The sequence below is a fragment of the Fundulus heteroclitus genome, chromosome 3, assembly GCF_011125445.2.
Source record: "Fundulus heteroclitus isolate FHET01 chromosome 3, MU-UCD_Fhet_4.1, whole genome shotgun sequence".
Taxonomy (NCBI): domain Eukaryota; kingdom Metazoa; phylum Chordata; class Actinopteri; order Cyprinodontiformes; family Fundulidae; genus Fundulus; species Fundulus heteroclitus.
In genome coordinates, this window is record NC_046363.1 from 8,319,052 (window position 1) to 8,337,501 (window position 18,450).

Consider the following 18,450-nt stretch of genomic DNA (forward strand, 5'->3'; position numbering starts at 1 on the left):
AAAATCCAAGTCGCTTGAGGTGCATGTGTGAAATTTAAGCGGAGCTCGGCCGTCTGCTGGTGTTGGTCCTGAGTGTTTCGTGAAATCTAAAGTCAGTGCAGCTGTGTACCAGGAAGTGGTTGAGCACTTCACACTTCGTCATTTATTTTTCCAGCAGAATGTGCCACCTGTACCACTTTCACATTTACCAATACCTGCATTAATGACCGTACTATTACTGTGCTCGACTGGCCAGCAAACCGGGCTGACCTGAACCCCGTACAGAATCTGTGTTGTCAAGAGGAGGATGAGAGACACCAGACCAAGTGTTGCAGATGAGCTGAAGATTAAAAAAACGTTATATAATTATTTGGAAATCTTTGATTTTCTAAATAATTAAATTCTGTGTCTGCGTCAGTTGGAGCAAAACTGAAATCCGATGTTCACTGTGGAAACAGAAACTTTACCATTTTCCCTCTCTGTCTACCGTTCAAATAGAATAAATGGTTCTTGCTTGAGGTCAGTTAGGGTTGACAAAATGATTTCTATTTGCTAAGCGTCAGAATAAAGAGAGAACATTTTGGGGGCATTTCTTTCTTTTTCACTTTCATGAAATTCAGAAATTTAAGCACATTTCCTAGTAATTGGTCAAATAGCTTTTTAAATTGTATCACATGAGTCAAAAATTTTGTGCATCCTTCTGAAAGCTTCCCACAATAATTAGATGGATTTTTGGGCCATTCCTCCCGACAGAACTGGTAGAAGTGAGTCAGATTTGCAGGCTGACTTGCTCACAAACAACCTTTCAGCCCTACGCACACATTTTAAGAGATCATGGCTTTGGATTTCGCTCCATAACATTGATTTTGTTGTTCCGAAGCTGCTTTTCATGTGATCTGGCAGTCTGATTTGGGTCTTTGTCCATTTGGCAGGCCGTATTTCCCCAGGATTTAACTTCCTGGCTGTTGAGATGTTGCTTAAATTTCTTATCATAATTTCCTTTCTGCATGATCAAATCTATTTTGTGAAGTGCACCATTCCCTCCAGTAGCAAAACGGCCAAAGACCACTGGCATACTTCATGGTTGGGATGCCGTTTTATGTCCTCCCTCTTCCTCCTAATGTAACGCAAATTATCATGGCCAGTTTCGTAAAATTCAGTTTCATCAGAGAATTCCCCAAAAGACACTCCCTGTACCTGAGCGCACATGCAAACTGTAATCTGGCTTTTTGCGTTGCTTTAGGAATAATGGCTCCTTCCTTGCCGAATGGCCTTTTATCATGCTTTCTTACCAGCTTCATGTGCAAATTTCTCAGTTATTCAACAAACAGTAATATCTTTATAATTAAATCATTTCATGGCCTGTATTTGTTGAATAGACACCAATTTACTAAAAAAAAGATTCAATTTATTTCAGGGGAACAGGAAACTACCTTAATATGCAGAAAATGACCTTACAATTGATGTTTTAAAGCTGTCCAAATCACAGGTTTTGCTGCTAAATACATTGTAATTCATGGCCTATAACCCTAAATCTTTCATCAAAAACATTCTGCACCTTAACTTCTAAGCGAGGAATATGTTACAATATTTTACACTCTACCATTAATTTTGGGAAGAAAAAGAATAATAAAACTTTTAAAGTCCCTTCACAGTGTCTCTCACCAGGTGGCACGAATTAATCCTGATGAGATAAATTTGTAAAATCCCTTTCATAACAAACCGGAAAATGAAACCAAACTTATTAATTACAGTCAAATAAAAGAACCAAACAAACTGAATCAACATTTGAAGGGGATTTGATACCTCTACCTTTTCATCTCTTAATTTTCTTTCATTCCTAAACTGAGTGAAACATTCATGATTCTCATGGATAGAATCAAGCTAAAAGAGATCTCCAGCAAGTAAATCCTGCCAGGCGAGAATAAATCTAAAACCAATAAGAGGATAAAGTGTTTCTGTGACCATTATATGTCAGCTTGGTTCAAACCTTTTAATGTCTTGAAAATCCTGACCAATCCAGATATGGAGTCAACATGATCTGCATTATCAGCGATCAATAGTGGTACTGGGCTAAAGAGCTTGATATAAACCAGCCTCTTCTCTTAAGTAAATAAATGCATTTAAACTATATGAAGAGATGTTTTTTATTAAAAGACCGTATATTGTGTGGAAATAAATGTACTTTTTTTTGCAGCTTTACAGAATGAAATGACCAGGATACGTCAAGTTACTTTATGTCAGTTGATTCATGGAGCATACGTAAGGTTCTTTATAAAACTAGAAGCTCCAGATATTTCCTAACTGAAATAGGAAATATGGTGATGATGTGCAACATTGTTTGACTGCAAACTAAAAAAAGAGTTGGTGAGTAGTAAGATGGTTGTACACCCGAATATTCCACGCTGCTGTAAGATGTGAGGTCAATAGGAAGGAATGGCTGCCCTCTCACAGCGACTTGCACATCTATTCATACCATGTTTTGTCTCGTTACGGCCTCAAACGGTTGTGGATAATGTAAAAAAAAAGTTCAGATTTTAAGTAATACACCAGTTGTTCTTCAAGCCTGCTGCTAAGGACCCACTGCCCTACATGTTTTAGGAGTTTTCCTGCTGCGAGTCACTAGGCTAAAATTATACGGGTGATTACCAGGGTTCTGTGGACTCTTGATGGCATGCTGAAGGGGTAATGCAATCATCTGGAATAGGTTTGCTGAGGCAGAGATACATCTAAAAATGAGGGACTGTGGGCCAAGAGGGTCCAGATTGAGGACCACTGTAATAAACCGGCACAAAGTGATAAATAACGACAAAATAAAGTGATACATGGGTCTACATCTTTTTACAGATAAAAATCTAAAAGTGTTGTACCTGTATCGCACCCTTCCTCCATACTTATTTTTTTTGGCATTCTTCTTTTAAAATAGCTGATAATTTTTTTAACGTGTCCTGTCTGGTAGTGTAGCATTAAGAATTGCTTTCTTAATGCCAAAGAGAGATTTTACTTTCACAAGTGGAGCTTTACTACTTTTACCAAAGTACTCCGCTTGATATATATATATTTATATATATATCAACAATATGCTTTATTAGATGGTTTTCTGGGACTATTTCACGTGCAATGGACACAGAAATGGAAAGGTAAAAGAGAAAGAAAGGAAGCGATAAGGATGAGACAAGATGCTAAAAGTTGTCAAAAATAGAGAAGAGGAAAAAGAGAGAACAAGATAACATCATCGGAATCTGCTTCTACACCTGCAGAGAGAGACATAAAAAGAACAGCAAAACCAACCAATAAAGTATCACAGGTACAAACAGCCAACTCATTGATAACATCACAGAAAAATAATTAATACTAGATGTATAAAGTGACAGCTAAAGCTAATGATAGGGTTTTCTGTAAAGTAGTGAATCTGTAAGCACCTAGAGCCAAGCATCTGTAGGTGTTTTTGAGAGTGCACTTCTGTATGTAAGATTCATCCATAAGAAAAATGCTCAATAGTGGTTGTGGGCAGCCAAAGACTCGCCCCCAGAGTGCCGAGGCAGACACCGGGGAACCCAGAACCCCAGACGTCAGAAAGGGCCCCCATCTCAGACATTTTCAAGTCTCCATGAACATTCCTTAATCCAAACCAGTGCATTATATCTCTGGCTATATGTTTAGTTTTCCTGTTCTCTTACCTGTTCTTGTTGAAGAAAAGCGTTCCCATGGCATGATGCAGCTGGAATCATGTTAACCGGGGAAGGAAGTATTCAGGATATTCTGCAGTGTTGATTTTTATCCACACAGTGGTTGGCATGTCCCTGAAAGCTCACATGGTAGCTGGGTCGCGGACATGGATGGAGAAAAACTTCAGAACGTTTCTCTTCTAGAAAGAACAGATATGTGAAGTGCTCCACAAAAGACTATGCTGTCGGATTCTAACACCGGAGCTGTGGATGTTTGCAGCTCCTCCAGAGTTACCAGAGTTGACCTCTGGGTGGCTTCTCTGATCAGCGCTCTCCTTGACAGGTCTGCGTGTTCAGGATGAAGATCACGTCATGGTTGGACTACAGTTGTGCCGCGCTCTTTCAGATTTGGAGAGATGTCCAAAGCTCAGAATACGGTTTTATAAAGTAGCCCCGCTTAAAAATGTATCCACATATTTATTTATGACCTGTTCTCTGGGATTAAATCATACACTGCTTACTAATTACATGAAATTCTAAAGCAATTGATAACACTGGATTTTATTGAGAGGTGTCAGAATAAAAAGGGCAGAGAACATGTTCAAGCCACAGTTTTTAGACCTTTATTTAATATATGTTACATTTCATTCCACTACACAATCACATAGTTCCTTGTGTTGGTCCGCCACATAAGATTCCAGTGAAATTATTAGACATTTGTAGCTGTAAAATATTTTTTTTTAGAAAAAAATCCCCCCAACAACTTTAAAAAAAAATCATAGAGACAATTTTGCAAACAGTTTAGATTATGTCTCTAATCAGCACCACTAGGCTGTTAAGACACAGCGTCTCTTATATCAAAACAATGCAGTTTACAGTGAAGTACAGCATTTCTGTCCCTCTGGCCTGTTAACTTTGCTGATAAGGAGTGGCTTCAGCACAGTTACATTTCCCCTATTACTGTGCCATGTCAACCGTAAACTCCCCACAATAATTACCCTTTCTTTCCATTTCCTTCGTTTTTTTCCCTCCTTCCTAAGCAGTTAATTCCAATCTCTCTTTTCCACATAGTCCAGTTTTAATATGTTTCAAACAGACTGGACTAATAAGCCCTAATTTACGTCAAATCTTGCCCTGGCCCCTCCACAGCCACAGCCTTTATCAGGTCACCCTCCAGCTTCTGCTCACCATTCAATTAGGTCCCTCGTCCCATCAGAGCACATCACATCAGAGCTGCACCTACTGGCTGACTGCCTCCCTGGATCCATGCCTGACTTTCTGCTGGCCCTGAGACTCCGTGGGGCACCGCAACGCCCAGATTGCTCAGGTTTCTAATAAAGCCAGCCTGATTGGGTTTATTATCAGGTCCTGTTATCTCCAGGGGTCTCCCATGTTCTGTCAGCGAAACAACTCCCTTTTACAAACACTTGGACTTAAAAATTGAAGTCAGTGACTGCACCAGTCACTTTATTAATCCAATTTATTGATCTACATCACTCCATTGTGTTATCACTGCCTGTTTTATTGCTTGGTGGTATTTTAGATGTTGGTTATTTGTTGCGCCGTTGCTCCATGAGGGTCAATGTTTAAATGTTGCTGTATGTGCGGTGGCATGAATAGCAAATTGACACTACAGCTGACTAAACTGTACTCTGAGGAAACATTTGACATTGTGAACTGTTTTCTCAGCCCAGCTCCGCTCCTCACGGGCTGCTGACAGATATCTGAGCGGCCCGGGTTGGTGCAGAGGTTCGAGATTCCACATCCATTAGCTCATGCGATGGGCGGTTCTGCTGAATGTGGAAGCACGGCTGGCAATGAAGGGGTATAAAACCTGACTCTGGGATAACGGGCAAGGAGAACAACAAGAACAGAGGACCTGCTGCACTGTGGATCCCCAGAACGAGCCAGCCTGAGTATTACCCTTCAGACGATCACAATGAGTCGCAGCCCGGAGAGAATATCCTCCTACCGCCGTCACTTTGAGGACAGCAGCATCTCGGCCTACCAGGTCAGGGTGTCCAGTCCGTCCCCCACCAGGAGAGAGGTCCGTCATGCCTCCACCGGCTATTCTACCAGAGCCAAGTCCAGCAGCATGTGTGTGGACTCGGTGGGACGAAGGACTGTGTCTGCTTCACGCAGGTCACGCATGACTGGAGTTGGGTGAGAGCACAGAAACTGAATTATTATTTTCTTATATCGAGTCCGTCTGGCTTATCTTATCCCATCTATCCTAGTTTAATGTGTGCTATCTGGTACTTGCTGGTTGGTGTTTAAAAACCTGTGCTTTCAGAGGAAGCGCAGGAGCCATGGTATGCGTTGGGCCCGGTGGAGAACGTCCCATGGACCTGGATGCTGCAGCAGCTGAGAACCATGAGTTCCTCAGCACCCGCACAAATGAAAGACAAGAGATGATCGTCCTCAATGACAGACTGGCTGTTTACATCGAAAAGGTAGAACGTTTTTGGAACTGAAATAAAATCTACAGTCCCAAGACCGTTTTCTTTTTCTCCTATTTTTTTCCCTGGTCAAAGCCAAAAACTAAAATTTACTGTAAAGTTTTTTTTAATTTTTATTTCATAGATATAGCAAATCACTGGGAGATGGGAAGAAAACAAAGGAAAGATTTTACTTTTTTACTAATAAAAAGAACTTTCGGGATCGTTGTCTTTTATGTTCCTCCCCTTTTATTCTAATACCCTTAATTAAAACCCGGTGGATTCACAAGCAGCTAAGTCATGGTAACTCTTGGGGAGCTGCAAAGATCCACAGCTCAGGTGGAAGAATCTGCTGACCATGCCATTTGAAGTTTTATACCAGCCACGCAGCCGACAATATGTGGAAGGAGGTGCTAGAACAATTTAGCCTCTACATCACCCCGAACAGATCAATGGCCGGTCAGAGTCCAGCTACTTTGTGTCAGTCAGTCCTGTAAAATCCCAATGAAACGTTTCAATGTTTGTGGTTGCACTATGACGGAATGTGAAGATGGTCATGGAGATCATTTACGTTGGCATGGCTCTATAATTGTCACGCCAGCCTAAAAGGATTTTTCTGAAGAAAGATGTGTCTGATTGTTGATGTCAGCTGAGCTGAGCTTTTGTGTGCTCACAGGTTCGGTCGCTTGAGCAGAAGAACAAGTTACTGGAGGCAGAGATTCAGGCCTACCAAAACAGGTTTGAGAAGCCTTCTGGTCTGCGCTTGCTCTACGAGGAGCAGCTGAAGGAGCTCATGAAGATTGCTGATAAGATGAGAGTCCAGCGGGTGAGGCAGAATTGTTTTTATGCATCTCCTCTGCCCCCCCCCCCTCCCCACACATTTCAGATGTTTAAAGGACACAATGCTTTACACCATACTGATTGGGAAGCTCTGCTCGAGCAATGATGCGAGACGTCAACTTGCCGTTTTCAGGGTTCTTTACAATGGCAAATGGAGAAGTGCCTGTAAGTTTAGGTGTGAAAGAGTCCAGCTGTCATCAGTTATGCTTCATGCACAGATGTTGACTTGATCATGCATTTGCAGGCACAGCCACACAGGCATGAAGAAGGCATGGAGCAGAAATGCAAAAGGGTGTCTATCCACTTTCTGCACACCTCCTTTTGCGCTCACTTTCAAGTCTAACAGACATTGCTTTTGGTTACTTTCAGGACATTTCTTTGGCTGCTAAGGAGGCTGCAGCCGGTCAGCTGGAGGCAATCAAATTCAAATACGAGGAGGCCGTGGAGCTGAGGAAGAAGGCTGAGTTTGACATCGAAGCCTTCCGTCCAGTGCGTGCCATTTTATCACTATCCAGAATTTTCTGCTTATGACGAAAAGTTTGCAACCTTTAACCCGTTATAACGGTGCGCTTCCTCCAGGATGTTGACAAAGCTACCTCCTCCCGCATCGCTTTGGAGAAAAAGCTGGAGCAGCTGGAGGTTGAAATTGAGTTCCTGAAACGGATCCATCAGCAGGTTGATAACGTGTCCGCGGGAGAAATACATATCCTGATTTTTTTTCACCCCAGATGATTCCTGAATATCTCCTTTTCTTGTGTAGGAGATTGAAGAGCTCATGAAGCAGATCTATGCGGCTCACGTCTCAGCTGAGAGCGCCTTCGCTCTGCCCGACCTGGCCGGAGCTTTGAAACAAATCCAAACCCAATACGACGACATAGCGGCCAAAAACCTTCAGGTGAGTCACTGATAAAAGCGAAAAGTAACATCGGCATTATATTTTAGATTGATGCCTAAAGTTAGCGTTGATTTCCTAACTTAGGAAATGGATTCATGGTACAAAAACAAGTTTGAAGATTTAACCAAAAAGACGTCAAGACACGTGGACACAGTTCGAAGTGTCAGGGAGACAATAGCTGGAGCCAAGAAGGATGTAAGCATTAGAATTTGAAGCACACAAATAAAAATCCTTTTTTGTGCATTTACTGCCAGTGCTTTGCATCATCCATGGTAACATACTCCTAGATCCAATCCAAAGAACGTGACTTGGACTCCCTGAGGACCAGAAACGAAGCCCTAGAAGCCCAGATTCGAGAGGCACAGGAAAAGTACAAGAAGGAACTGGAAGAGCTGCAGGTAAACATCGGCTCATGCTGTCCCCAGTGTGGACGCCTGATCACGCCACTGTCACCACGTGACCACCTCAGCACATCTGTTTCCACAGGCTCGGATCGAGGCCCTGCAGCTTGAGCTAAAATCTACTAAGGAGAAAATCGCCCTGCACCTGCGTGAGTACCAGGAACTTTTAAACATCAAGATGGCTCTGGAGATTGAGATTACGACATACAGGTACATTCAAAGCAGCCAGAAGTATTCCTGTGCATACCAGTGAACTGTGGAAAGATGAAACCCTTTTGTTTTCTCTTTGCAGAAAGCTAATTGAGGGAGAAGACCTGCGGCTCTCTGGCATGATGAAATCCCTCTCCATTACCAGCTGTAGCATGAGCGCCATTGGTGCTGGGGTGAGCCTTAGTGGAGGAAGCATCGATGTAGGAATGAGTGGGGGTATGGTTGCAGGAGTCATGGGATCAGGCTCTGGCATTGGAGATCTTGGTGATCGAAGAGCTACTGAAGGTACCAGTCATGTGCAAGGTACTGCTGGTAGAGCAGGCGTTGCTGTCATGGACGCCAGTCAAGACCTGGGAGGTGGAGGTGTCAGAGCGGGTGATGGGAGTCTTCACACTGAGGGTGGAAGTGGAGGATTGAGAGCTGCTGGTGCGAGTAGTTTAGGTTCTGGAAGCTTTGGTCCTGGTCCTACCAGAGGTGACCATGTGGGCTCTGGCGCTAGTGTCTCAGGCAATGGTCCTGAGGGCTTGAGCTCTGGCGTTGCAGGTTTGGGTACCGATGTTGGTGGTGAGGGGTTCGGCCCTGCGGGCATGGGAGACAGAAGTGGAGTGCGTGCAGATGGGTACAATTCTAGTGGGGATGGTGCAGCTGGAATTGGTTTCAAAAGAGGACACATTGGTGAAATGGAAGGCAAGAGTGCTGGGTTGGAGACTGGTGTTGGTGGGGTTGGATTTGGCTCTGGGGGCATTGGTGACAGCAGTGGAGCCAAAATACGTGCAGATGGGGAAATCTTGAGCTCAGCGGGTGGTATAGGTGCAGCGGAAACCGGATTACGAAGAGCAAACGGTGGTGAAACAGATCTTAAGAGTGTTGGATCTGGCACTGGTGTTAGTTCCACAGGCATGCGTGACAGCAGAGGAGGTGCAGCACGCTTGGACGGTGACATCTCAAGCTTGGCGGGTGGTATAAGTGCAGCTGGTGTGGGACATGGAAGAGGTGGTGCAACTGAGGGCAAGGGTGCTGGGGCTGATGGTGAAATAGGAGGAGATGGTAGCACAGACCGTGGACTGAGTCCTTCTGAAACGCGGAGAGGAATCTCAGGCTCTGCTGGAACTGCAGGGAAGGGCAGGGATGATGTAGGTGTTGCTTCGTCAGGCAGTGGGGGAGTTGGTAAAATCGGTGGAGGGAAGGGTGACATCAGTGGTGTCAAGATTGGCTATGGATCGGACGGATATGACGCCAACACTGAGGCCTATGTGGAGCAGGCTGTGGAGCTGACAGAGAGAAGAACAGTGCTTATTAGGTAAAGGTACCACCAGGTATCTTTTCCAAACATTTCGAATAAAGCTTCTTTAAATAATATGACTGAAACTCAGAAACTGTAACCAAGCTGATTCGGTAGTACTGAATTGACCTGGTGGGTCACACGTCTATAACTGCGAGTGCACCAGTCATCACAGCATCCCTCCGCTCTTTTGACTCATTAAGCTGACTCAACTTTTATGCTCCCCTATAGAACGGTTAAAAAGGAGGATGATGTGCTGGAGATGGACCACCAAGAACAGACCTACACCATCACTGGCGCTGCAGATGACTCCGATGTCGAATGAGGAACTCAAACTCCCTGTTGACCTTCTGTCGCTCTTAAACCTCCACTTGCCTCTGAGCTTTGCACTGACCAACAACCCATGTTTGGGTGCTGACCTTTGCCCTTTCGCCTGGACAGCAAAAGTATGAATGACCTCTTGCTACACACTGAACCCTTCAGATAGAACAGCTCACATGAAACACTCACCATGGCCTCTAGACTTTCATTTGCCTCACACCCCCCCCCCCTCCTTGTTTTGTGACATGCCATAAATAAAGTTACCAGCATTCACTGACCTCGTCTTTCTTTTATTTTGATTTCAATGCTGTTAAGTACATTTTTACATGGGATGTTTTGGTAAACATAAAGTAATATGGCTTGTACTTGTAAAGCGCTTTTACTAGTCTGACGACTCCAAAGCGCTTTGCGCTACAATCAGTTATTCACTCATTCACACCCTGACGGTGGTGAGCTATGTTAGTAGCCACAGCTGCCCTGGGGCAGACTGACAGAGACGAGGCTGCCATACATTGGCGCCACTGGGTCCTCTGACCACCGCCAGCAGGCAATGCGGATGAAGTGTCTTGCCCAAGGACACAACGACTGAGACGGTCAGAGCGGGGGATTGAACCGGTAACCTGCCAATTGCAGATATATGGCTTCATAAAACCAATTTTTTTTGGTATCACAATAAGGCTCTCTTTATAGAAGCTTCTAAATGGTTTGCAGACATATCATAATTTAATCTGTAAACACTTTATAAATCATTAATAAGTGTTTATTATGCATTAATAAGGGGAGAGAAAGAGACAAAAACTCTCAGTTATTTTGCCAAATAGTGAGCCCATTCTATATATTTCTTTTAGAGTTGCTATATTAAATATTTTGGTCTAAATTACAATCTTTTCAGCTCAATAAGCATTTGTAAACATAATTCTGCACCATGTAATATTCTACTTTATCACTGCATTATAAACATCCACAACTATCAAAGGGAGCCTTAATGTAAAGTGTACACCATGACACAATGTAGAACATTATATGGCACAAAATCGTGCTCACAAATAATTAATGAATTTAAAAGGTTGTACTTTAGACTGAAATATTTAGTATAGCAACTCTAGATGAAATAAATAGAATTTAAAACGTTTTAGTCAAATATAGATTCGGGCCGCTTGGCTAATTCTATCATTAATACCTTACCTAGCCTGTCAGTTTAACTGGACAGTTCTTTGGCAGGTCTGCAGTTGTACCTTGATCTTTCCATATACATATGATGGATTGAACTGTGGGATGTTTAAAGCTGAGGATATTTTTTTAACATCATCCTGGTTTAAAATTCTCCAATAGTTTACCGCTGATCCTGATGTGTTCCTTGATCTATGCGAGGTTACATGACATTCACTAATAATGCTTTAGCTGGATTTATACTGAGATAAAATCATATTAATGTGACTTCTAAAAGCTACTGATTGCACTGGGGTTTATTAAGAGATAAAGGATGTTTAATACCATTGAACAATTTATTTCTTTATTATTGTTCGTAAAATGTTTGAAAACCATAGTTTTCTTTGAACCTCACAGATATGCACTACGTTGCGTTGCTGTAACATATACAATCTCAATAGAGGAGATTGAGTTTGTGGTTGTAATGTGCCAAAAAGGGTTAACCTTCAAGGGGTGTGATCTGCAAAGCCCTGGATGTTGCTGTAGACTGATAAAGAAAGGGAAGAGGGTGAGGGAATTGTGAGGGAACAGCGAAACAGACAGAGCCAGAGACACCTGAGGGTCGTCGGGGACGCCCTGACACTTTCCAGTGGGCTGAAGAATCAGTCAGTCAGATTCTGTCTTGCAAGAAGTGACGGCTCACAGCCGTTTTCTGTCCTCATTCCATCCACATCCACACCTTCTTCTCCTGCTGCTGATTGGGAGAGATTGGATCTGGGCATCATATGCCAAACACACTTAGTGTTCGGCTCTGGGGCAGAGAATGGAGAAATGCAGCAAACCCCAAAAGCTAGACGATCAATGCAGGGGCGGAGAGAGATTTCTGTGGCTGTCATTCAACTTTAAAGTTAATAAACGTTATCTTTTTTTTAAAAGGATCCACAAAAGCACAAAATTCCAATTTATCTATATTTTTTTCAAATTGCTTGCAATATCAGAGAGATGAAAAAGGTTTGTGCTTTTACTTGAGGTTTCAGTCCAACTGGAAGAAAATCTGATTGCACAAACATCCTTGATCTTATTTAACTGTAAAAAAATCATCTTAAAGCAAAAATGTTGTCATTTCTATTTGGTCACCCACACAAACACATGCACTTACATACATACATACATACATACATACTTACATATATATATATATACAATTTAAATCAGAGCCTGCCCATGATTGCCTAGGGCCATAAGTGGATTTGGTTTGGGGGCCAGCCTAATTCCAGTAGGGCCCATACCCACCAGAATCCAACCATCACCCTACTGCCTCTTTTAACAGTAGCTTGGTTCTTTGTGGCTCTTCAAATTGGGCCTAATCATCTACTACAACCTTATTAATGTCTATGCCAGTGGCTCCCTCTGGTTGCATACAAAGGTTTGTCTATTAAATTATCATGCCATATTGGCTTGTGATCTTTTCTTTCTGTGTTTCACTGTTTAAATGTTTTACTCTATTTGTTAGTAAAGGAAGCACTTTTCTGTATATATCATAAAAAAGATCACGTGACCAGAAGTTGGACATTGCGCATGCGCACAATGAGTAAACAAGGAGAAGCAATGGCTCGCACAGACATATGTACATATGTTATAATGAAAAAAATACAACCATAAGTGTATGTTCATTCTTACCTGTGAAAGGTAAAACCAGTGGATCTGGTTAGTACTGTGAATCGGTTGGCACAGTTCCCATGCAGCGCATGAATGAAACATCTTCTCCGAATCGCTCCACTTTGCCATCCCAACTATGGTGGCGATGTCAACATGTGATTCAGCGGCAAACGTCTGTGTGTGATGGAGCTGAGCGAGTCAGCAGCACCCGGTGTGGAGCTTATTAACATTGACCCAAGACAGGAAAGGAGGAGTCAGGTTGACCCAGTGGTGATTACAATCCAAAGTATTTACGTAGAGGGCAACTGAACTTCTTCCCTTGTTTCTGGAATATGTTAAACCTCTCATCCGAAAGGCTTCTTCAGTTCTGAAACTAGACAGGAAGTCCAGTTGCTCTTTTACTTGAGCACTTAGGTTCGTCATGTCCTGGCTGACTGATAATCTACAGTCAATCTGTAGTGCTTAAAAGAAATCCATGAACTTTGCCATCTATTCTTTTAATGATTTTCAGATACACTGCACATAAAATGAAACTCCACCCCACAAACAAAATGAGGAAATCATTAATCTGGTTGCATTAAATTATGACAGCTAGCACGACCAAAATTGTGAAATTTTTCCTCCAAATGATTACAACTTACAACTAATTGTAACAAATGATTACAATTAGTTATTTCTTTTAAATTGTAACCTAATCTAAACCTTAATTTTGAAAGAGTTTTGACATTTTCATCCTTAAGTAATCAAGTTATACATTTTGAGTTGTTAAATTATTCATTCTGTGTGAACGGGCTAATCATTCTTGGGGCTCCCCCTGCTGGCATGGGATGGGTGGGGGTGCAGTTTAGGTTGCTTATAAAGTGGGCCAGCCATGGTTTAAAGAAATATAGTACACGTTATAACTGCACCGCTAGATCCACTGGGTGTGCGTTTAAATAGCTTCTCACTGCACAATGTTGCCTAAAATCATTTGTAAGATTATCCTGCAGACTTCATCAGCATTTCTCTCAGGCATCACTTCCACAAGCTCATCCCACCTGAACTCTGATGAGTCAATTAGTTTGAACCCAGAACTGTCAGTCGCAGATATGGGCCTGTATAATGAGGAGTCTGGAGACGGCGCAGCCATTAGATAGCCTTTCGTTGCAGCGTATTAGGAATGTGCAACCAACCCGAAGGACGTACATAAATAACAACATACCGGTCTGGTTTTTAAGTTCACGGAGCCCGATGCCACTTTATGATAAATAATTAAACAGTGCGTACGTGTAGCTCTCCATGGTGCTAGGCCTTGGACTTAAGCTGTTACATTTTCCGCACAGCTATCCGTTCATGCATGTTTTTAAATGAAACTTGGCATTTGCAGTATATATATATATATATATATATATATATATATATATATATATATATATATATATATATATATATATATATATATATAGTGTGTGTATCTGTGTGTACGTGGGTATTGCAAATTCCAAGTTTTCATATCTATCTATCTATCTATCTATCTATCTATCTATCTATCTATCTATCTATCTATACTGTATATATATATATATATATATATATATATATATATATATATATATATATATATATATATATATATATATATCCATCCATCCATCCATTTTCCGAACCGCTTTATCCCTCATGGGGTCGCGGGGGGTGCTGGTGCCTATCTCCAGCGTTCACTGGGCGAGAGGCGGGGTACACCCTGGACAGGTCGCCAGTCTGTCGCAGGGCATATATATATATATATATATATATATATATATATATATATATATATAAAGTAAAGGTATAACAATTTTTTTACATGTAACCCCGAAAAGGTAAGAAGTTACAGAATTTCAAAACGGAAATTGTTCATTTTGGGGAATATTTTCCGGCCTCTCCGGTCAGACGCATGGAAGTCAAAGCTGCATGTCTCTAAACATGCTCTTTGCCACCATAGTTGTTTTGCTCTCGCATTTAGGTTGCAGAAACAACACACACTCCAGGCTGGGTCAATAACCTTCATCCCATGAGAAACATGCTGATTTACGCGGAATATTCTCCAAGGAGGGCAAAAGTTGAGACTCTCCATTGAAACCAGCCATTTTCTGTCACTTTGTGGACATGCTTTGGGTGGCTAAAATCCCCAATTAGGGTCGGCTGACACGCCGCTCCATTCACCCGCAGCCGCAGCCATGCCTGCATACATTTGCCTAGGAATGAACCCCTTTAAATGGATCCGCCGCTAAATGCGCCGGACAGCAGAGAGAATCGGCCTGAGTGACACTTGCTTTCTGGGGCGCTCGAGTGAGAAAAGGTATGAATTTATAAGGAAACACCGAAACATATCAATTCACGCAACTTCTCACGCGTCTTTATCCGCGTCTTCTCATGCGAGAGCAAGCGGGTTTAAGTGAGGGGAATAGGCTGGAGGGAGGGGGAAAAAAAACAACTTTGTTCACTTCAACTTTGAATGCCAAAGCGGTGCAGCCCACTTCAAGGAGGCGAAGAAGAAAAAAAAAAAAAACAGAGAGAGAGGAGGCATTTTGAATGAAATCACGCATGAACAGCGCTGAATCAGGTGCCGTTTATTCGGCCGCTCTCTAATGCGATTTTGAATATTGGTCTGGCCTTAAAATCCCAATCATGTCATCTGGTGGGAGTCCCATACAAGCATAATTACTATTCAAACGCGTCGCTAATGTCCCACCCGCACCCAGGCAGCTGGTCTGCTGCTGCAGGGCGCAGGCTGCATCTTGCCCCAGGATTCCCAGGGAGGAAAGCACCTTTAAGTCAGTGGTTTGGGTTAAAAAAGGATGACTTGTACACTGTTAAAGGAAATTCTGTTGGCACTCGATATTTCTTGTTAAAGCTATTCAAATTAAAGGTTTACGCCTTTAGTTAGCAACGCCCAGTAATAGTTTGATTCAAACATATTTCCTTTTGGAGAGATCTGTTCAGAACTTTATTTGCTGTTAAAAAAGTGTCTGTGTTTGAAGTTAACCCTTAAGGGGCCCAGTCACTTATTCTGATCATAAAAAGAAAACAGAAAAACTATATATTCATCTTCGAATAAAACAATATACACTGAGCATTTGTCCTGATAGTGTTTATTCAACCTTTTAGAGCATGAAAAGAACTTTACACCAGGCGCGATCATCGGACATTGTAATGCCATCTGTCAGCAGTACCGCGCAAAACTATCAGAAAGCAAGATGGCGACAACTGACACAGCTACTGTAAAGGTTGACTCTAGAGGGCAGCGCTGCGCTCCAGCACCAAGCGTACTACACCCCACTACATGTCGAAAACATAGTTGTTTCCAACGTCTTAGCGTCTTACTTTCTTCCAAGAGTGACGACAATTTTTGTCCAGGCATCGTTAACAATTTGTTGATTGTGATGATCTTTTTGTGCCGAATCATAAAGATGTCTGTATTTACGAACCTCCGCCAGGAGTGCCTCCTCGTCCACCATGTTTTTTCTCCACGTGGAGGGGAGCGGTAGTCAAAATTAGGTAGCACGGCTGCGCGGACTTTGCATAAACCATAAACCAAGAACCAGCAGAACGTCTACCAATGCCTTGCAGTTACGTGACACTTCGGCGTGATTTGAAAAACCAACCCGCTCCTCTTCTGGGCATTGCTGACTCGCTCGGCTCCGATGCTTCTCCTTGTTTACTCATTGGGCGAATGATCAATATCACTTGCTTTGGTTATGGTAAATATGCACAAAAGCTTTTTGTTTACAAACAAATAAAGTCAAGCAAATTGTAAAGCACAGAAATAAAATATTATACACTAACAGGGCATGCTGATTTAACTGGAAAAATCAGAGTGAGCTACGGCCGTAGAAAATCGCTAAGCTGTAGTACGTGAATAGGCCCCTTTAAGCTTGTCTCCAGCTTTAATTATTTTAGCGGTAGTGCTGAAGCTAAAGCTGCCCTACTATTAAAAAGGAATTTCTGAGGTCATTAAATAGCCACTAAAAATGTTTAAATGTTATTAAAGCTTCAGATTTGTGCTTAAGAAAATGCATAGCAGAGCAACATTTAAGTTAGCATCCAACTTTAACTTTAAATTTAATTTGGTCTCAGCTTTTGGACCTCGACTCAAAAAAACATTTATTGACCAAGCCTGTTGCTCTTTCCCCTTTTTGGATACCGCTGCCCTATCGGATTCACGGCAGCGACTCTTGCCTGGATCACAGACTTCCCCTCAGCCCTTTCAGTCTGTCAGCACGGAGGCACACACACGTTTATTTATTTGTATAGCACATTTCGGTACAAAGACAATGTGCTTTACATGACTAAAATATAGGAAAATAAAACAGCATAAAAGCAAGTTGGAATAAAATGTAAAAACAAAATAAAACATGGGAGATTAGAAATTAAAGCAAACATTAAAAACAGTTGGACTACAAAGTTGAACTAATGATGTTTCAATAGAACAGTTTAACTAGAACAGTCGAAGGCAATCCTAAACAAATGTGTTTTTAATCTTGATTTAAAAGGAACTCAGGCTTTCTGCACTTTTACAGTTTTCTGGAAGTTTGTTCTAAATCAGTGGAGCATAGGAACTAAATGCTGCTTCTCCGTGTTTGGGTATGCAGAGTAGGCTGGAGCCAGAAGACCTTAGTGGTCTGGAGGGCTGATACACTGATAACAAGTCTGTGATGTATTTAGGTGCTAAGCCATTCAGGGATTTATAGACTAACAGAAGTATTTTAAAGTCTATTCTCTGAGATACAGGGAGCCAGTGTAAGGACTTTAGAACTGGGGTGATGTGCTCTACTTTCTTAGTCTTAGTGACTGGAGGTTTCGCATCAACAGCTTAGGATCAAGGTTTTCTCCTGCCTCTGAGAAGGTTGGTGGCTTTCGTTCAGTTCACATCGTCTCCCCTGAATTGTCCGCAGCCACTAAACTGTTTCTCTCCCTTTCAGTGCTTTCCCGTGAGTGCTCCAGCCTAATTTTGATCCTGCTCCTGCAGTTTCTAAATAAACCTTTTAAACAGCTCCTGTGTTCGACTGCATTATCGGGTCTCCAGGTTACTAGTCATTACAGGCAGTGCCTTTGCATAGTGGAGCAACAAGTTTCAGAGCGACATTCAAAATTGGTTATTCGCGTGCAAAAGAGGACCATCAGCCTACCAACCGATCGTTAGCGCTCTGATGGCCGCCCATTGTTTCCAAGGAGCTGAGTCATGCTCGCAATAGCAGCATTGTAAGAGGGGGACAATTGTATATAGTAAAACTTACTAGCAAGTTACATGCATTAAGTATTAGCCATTAAGGTCCAAACTTTATTAAAGTGTATTAGTTTGGGAATATAATGTTAAATAAATATTGTTTTAATTAATATTTATTTTCTCTCATTTCATGCAACATCCAGCAGACTGAACCCGTATTATGAACAAATCAAATGAGTAAAGGTTAGAAAATGCCATAATGCTCATTGTTTTAACTAACATTTAAATCATGGTAATGCTAAAGTCACACTTGCTAGCAATCTGCAATGTAAAAAAGAATTTTGAAAATGATTTGATACTATCCAATACAATTATTTATATTTTAATCAAACGTATTAGTTAGAATTTGTAATGTCCAAA

The 18,450-nt window shown here is 41.9% G+C and overlaps 1 protein-coding gene across 3 annotated transcripts; it reads left to right on the top strand.

Annotated features, from left to right (window-relative positions):
- Positions 1-5,437: 5,437 nt before the first annotated feature.
- On the top strand, positions 5,438-10,308 carry zgc:172323 (Filament_head and Filament domain-containing protein). 3 transcript variants are annotated; one of them, XM_021321732.2, is made up of 11 exons: positions 5,438-5,810; positions 5,941-6,100; positions 6,762-6,911; positions 7,295-7,414; positions 7,505-7,600; positions 7,686-7,820; positions 7,905-8,015; positions 8,108-8,218; positions 8,307-8,431; positions 8,514-8,604; positions 9,945-10,308. In XM_021321732.2, exons 1-11 carry the CDS (start codon positions 5,587-5,589, stop codon positions 9,951-9,953), a joined length of 1,332 nt encoding a protein of 443 aa, XP_021177407.2. In that variant the 5' UTR covers positions 5,438-5,586; the 3' UTR covers positions 9,954-10,308. The 3 variants fall into 3 exon arrangements, with proteins under 3 accessions (XP_021177407.2, XP_035985492.1, XP_021177406.2); XM_036129599.1 differs by having other exon boundaries at positions 5,439-5,810; positions 8,514-9,747; positions 9,945-9,966; XM_021321731.2 differs by having other exon boundaries at positions 5,441-5,810; positions 8,514-9,731.
- The last annotated feature ends 8,142 nt before the right edge of the window (positions 10,309-18,450 follow it).

Bases quoted from the DNA above. Each gene is read 5' to 3' on its own strand.
- zgc:172323 (XM_021321731.2), top strand. From the start codon at position 5,587: ATGAGTCGCAGCCCGGAGAGAATATCCTCCTACCGCCGTCACTTTGAG. The intron at 6,101-6,761 runs GTAGAACGTTTT...GTGTGCTCACAG, and splicing joins TGGCTGTTTACATCGAAAAG to GTTCGGTCGCTTGAGCAGAA. The intron at 8,432-8,513 runs GTACATTCAAAG...TTCTCTTTGCAG, and splicing joins ATTGAGATTACGACATACAG to AAAGCTAATTGAGGGAGAAG.